The sequence below is a fragment of the Silurus meridionalis genome, chromosome 27 (assembly GCF_014805685.1).
Source record: "Silurus meridionalis isolate SWU-2019-XX chromosome 27, ASM1480568v1, whole genome shotgun sequence".
Classification (NCBI taxonomy): domain Eukaryota; kingdom Metazoa; phylum Chordata; class Actinopteri; order Siluriformes; family Siluridae; genus Silurus; species Silurus meridionalis.
The window spans coordinates 18658481-18660980 of record NC_060910.1 but is presented as its reverse complement, the minus strand read 5'-3'; the positions used below and the strand labels follow the sequence as shown (position 1 = coordinate 18660980).

Sequence of the window (2500 nt, the reverse complement as noted above, 5' to 3'; positions counted from 1 at the left end):
ATTGCTGTTACTATCGTTACTGCTGTTACTGTTTTACTGCTGTTATTGCTGTTACTATCGTTACTGCTGTTACTGTTTTACTGCTGTTATTGCTGTTACTATCGTTACTACTGTAACTGCTTTTACTATCGTTACTGCTGTTACTGTTTTACTGCTGTTATTGCTGTTACTATCGTTACTACTGTAACTGCTGTTACTACTGTTACTGACATTACTGTGCTAATTATTTCTACTCTTATTGCTATTACTATGACGATTTTTACTACTGCTGTTACTACTCATTTTAACAACAGCAATAATAATAATAATAATAATAATAGTAGTAGTAGTAAAAAGAAGAAGAAGCAGAAGCACCTGTTTATCAGCACTGTACAGTGAAGGTGGTAAGATGTAGTGATCACTGATGGTTAGTTAAAGACAACTGCTGCCACCACGCAGTGGAGCATCACTACCCCCTGCTGGCAAAATGTAGTTACTACAACAGTCCTGATTTTAGTGAGTGTGTGTGTGTGTGTGTGTGTGTGTGTGTGTGTGTGTGTGTGTGTGTGTGTGTGTGTGTGTGAGAGAGAGAGAGAGAGAGAGAGAGAGAGAGAGAGAGAGAGAGAGTTCACCTGCTTGGCTGCTCCCTTTGTGAAATAAAACACACCCTGAATATATTACACATATATCAAACATTAAATATTCTACCTGTCACCTGTACATATAACAATAAAACACAAAGTCCACACATTCTTCATAAATCATTTATTTACAAAATTCACATGTTCATACAGGAATATTTAACAGCTCTAATCATCTAATAATAAATAAATATCTTATTCCACATTATGACAGTACGGAAATAAATTATACAGTAACTCCATGCTGAATATTTCCTCAGGAACATTTTCCTCCCTGTGTTCATCACCAGACATCAAACAGACAAAACTTAACTGTTTGGCACAAAATTATTTATTATTATTATTAGTAGTAGTAGTAGTATTAGTATTATTATTATTATTATTATATTTTTAATTAATAGTATGATTATTTGCATTACTATTATTATTATTATTATTATTATTATTATTATTATTATTATAACACAATATATAAAGTCCACCTCTGTGATTGGCTAAAACACGACTTGGCTGGTACATCATGACTCTGCCACTGTCTGTATAGCAAGTTAACAGATGGCAGTGGCAGCACATTTGGGGCAGTATTAGCAGTGTGTGTGTGTGTGTGTGTGTGTGTGTGTGTGTGTGTGATAGGGCCTGTTTAGACCATTGAAGAGGAGAGCCCATTAAATAATCAATGTGTTTACAGGGTATGCAGACTCCGCCCACTTTGCTAAATCTCTTCAGGTGAATCGTTCATGTCCTATTGGTGGATTGTGTGATTTTGGGTGGTGGGGGTGTTGGTGAAGACAGTAATGTGGGACTGTGACTCCGCCCCTTTTTAAGGCCACCAAAGTGTGTACAAAGAGTCAGTAGCAAGAGTTTGGCAAAAAGTCTGAGTGAATTTCAGACCGAAAACACGCATGTCAGCATACACGTGTTGTGTGTGTGTGTGAGTGTGTGTGTTTGTGTGTGTGGTTACCTATCATTGTTTTCTCTCTCTCTCTCTCTCTCTCTCTCTCTCTCTCTCTCTCTACCTGCCCTCCTCAGTAGGTCGTCTCTCACTCTTCAGACGGATGAACTCCTTGGCGATCTCGTCGTCATGGCGCTGGGTGAGGATGCGCAGGGTCGTGGTCCCTGTCTGGTCGGTGGTGATGCTCGGGGCGAGCGGACACCAGCACACGAAGCTCCGCCTCTCGGCTCCTACAGCCAGGACCAATGGGATCACAGCCACGCCCACCACCTGGTCTGCTCTCCCAAAACAGTAGTCCTTCACCGTCACCTGCAGCTCATAGAACTCTGCACTCACACCTCTACCCAGAACACTGAGGGACAGGAGAGAGAGGGAGAGACAGAGAGGGGGGGATAGGGGAAGAGAGAAATGGGGGAGACAGGGAAGAGAGAGATGGGGAAGAGAGAAATGGGGGAGGAGAGAGAGAGAGAGAGACAGGGGAGAATAAGGGGAGAATGGGATAGATAGAGTGATGGAGAGAGAGAGAGAATGGGATAGATAGAGTGATGGAGAGAGAGAGAGAGAGAGAGAGAGAGAGAGAGAGAGAGAGAGAGAGAGAGAGAGAGAGAGAGAGAATGAAATAGAGTGATGGACAGATGGAGAGAAGGAGGAAAGTATAATGAGAGACAGATTTCTCCTTCAGTGGTGAGGTTGCAGTGAACGTGTGTGTCGTGTGTAGTGGGAAATCAGGAAGCATCTCAGCCTGATGAAGACTCACTACACAAAGCTCTCGTTGTATTTGGCCGTCCAGCAGTTGTTCTTGGACTTGGTGGTGAATTTTCTCTTCTTCTCCGCGAGCATCGGGCCGATCAGACTGACCTCCACAAACGGACGGAACAAACCTGACGTCTGCCACTTCATATCATTCACCCCAATCACTGAGAGAGAG

At 42.6% G+C, this 2500-nt stretch overlaps 1 protein-coding gene across 1 annotated transcript in view; it reads right to left on the bottom strand.

Annotated features, from left to right (window-relative positions):
- Window positions 1-729: 729 nt before the first annotated feature.
- The window catches only part of LOC124380728, an 89418-nt gene continuing 87647 nt past the window's right edge, over window positions 730-2500 (bottom strand). Inside the window, exons 46-47 of the mRNA XM_046841938.1 lie at window positions 2330-2489; window positions 730-1924 (exon numbers count right to left, since the gene is read on the bottom strand). Of these exons, the coding sequence (XP_046697894.1) occupies window positions 1633-1924; window positions 2330-2489 (452 nt within the window). The 3' untranslated portion in view covers window positions 730-1632. The remainder of the gene's footprint in view (window positions 1925-2329; window positions 2490-2500) is intronic.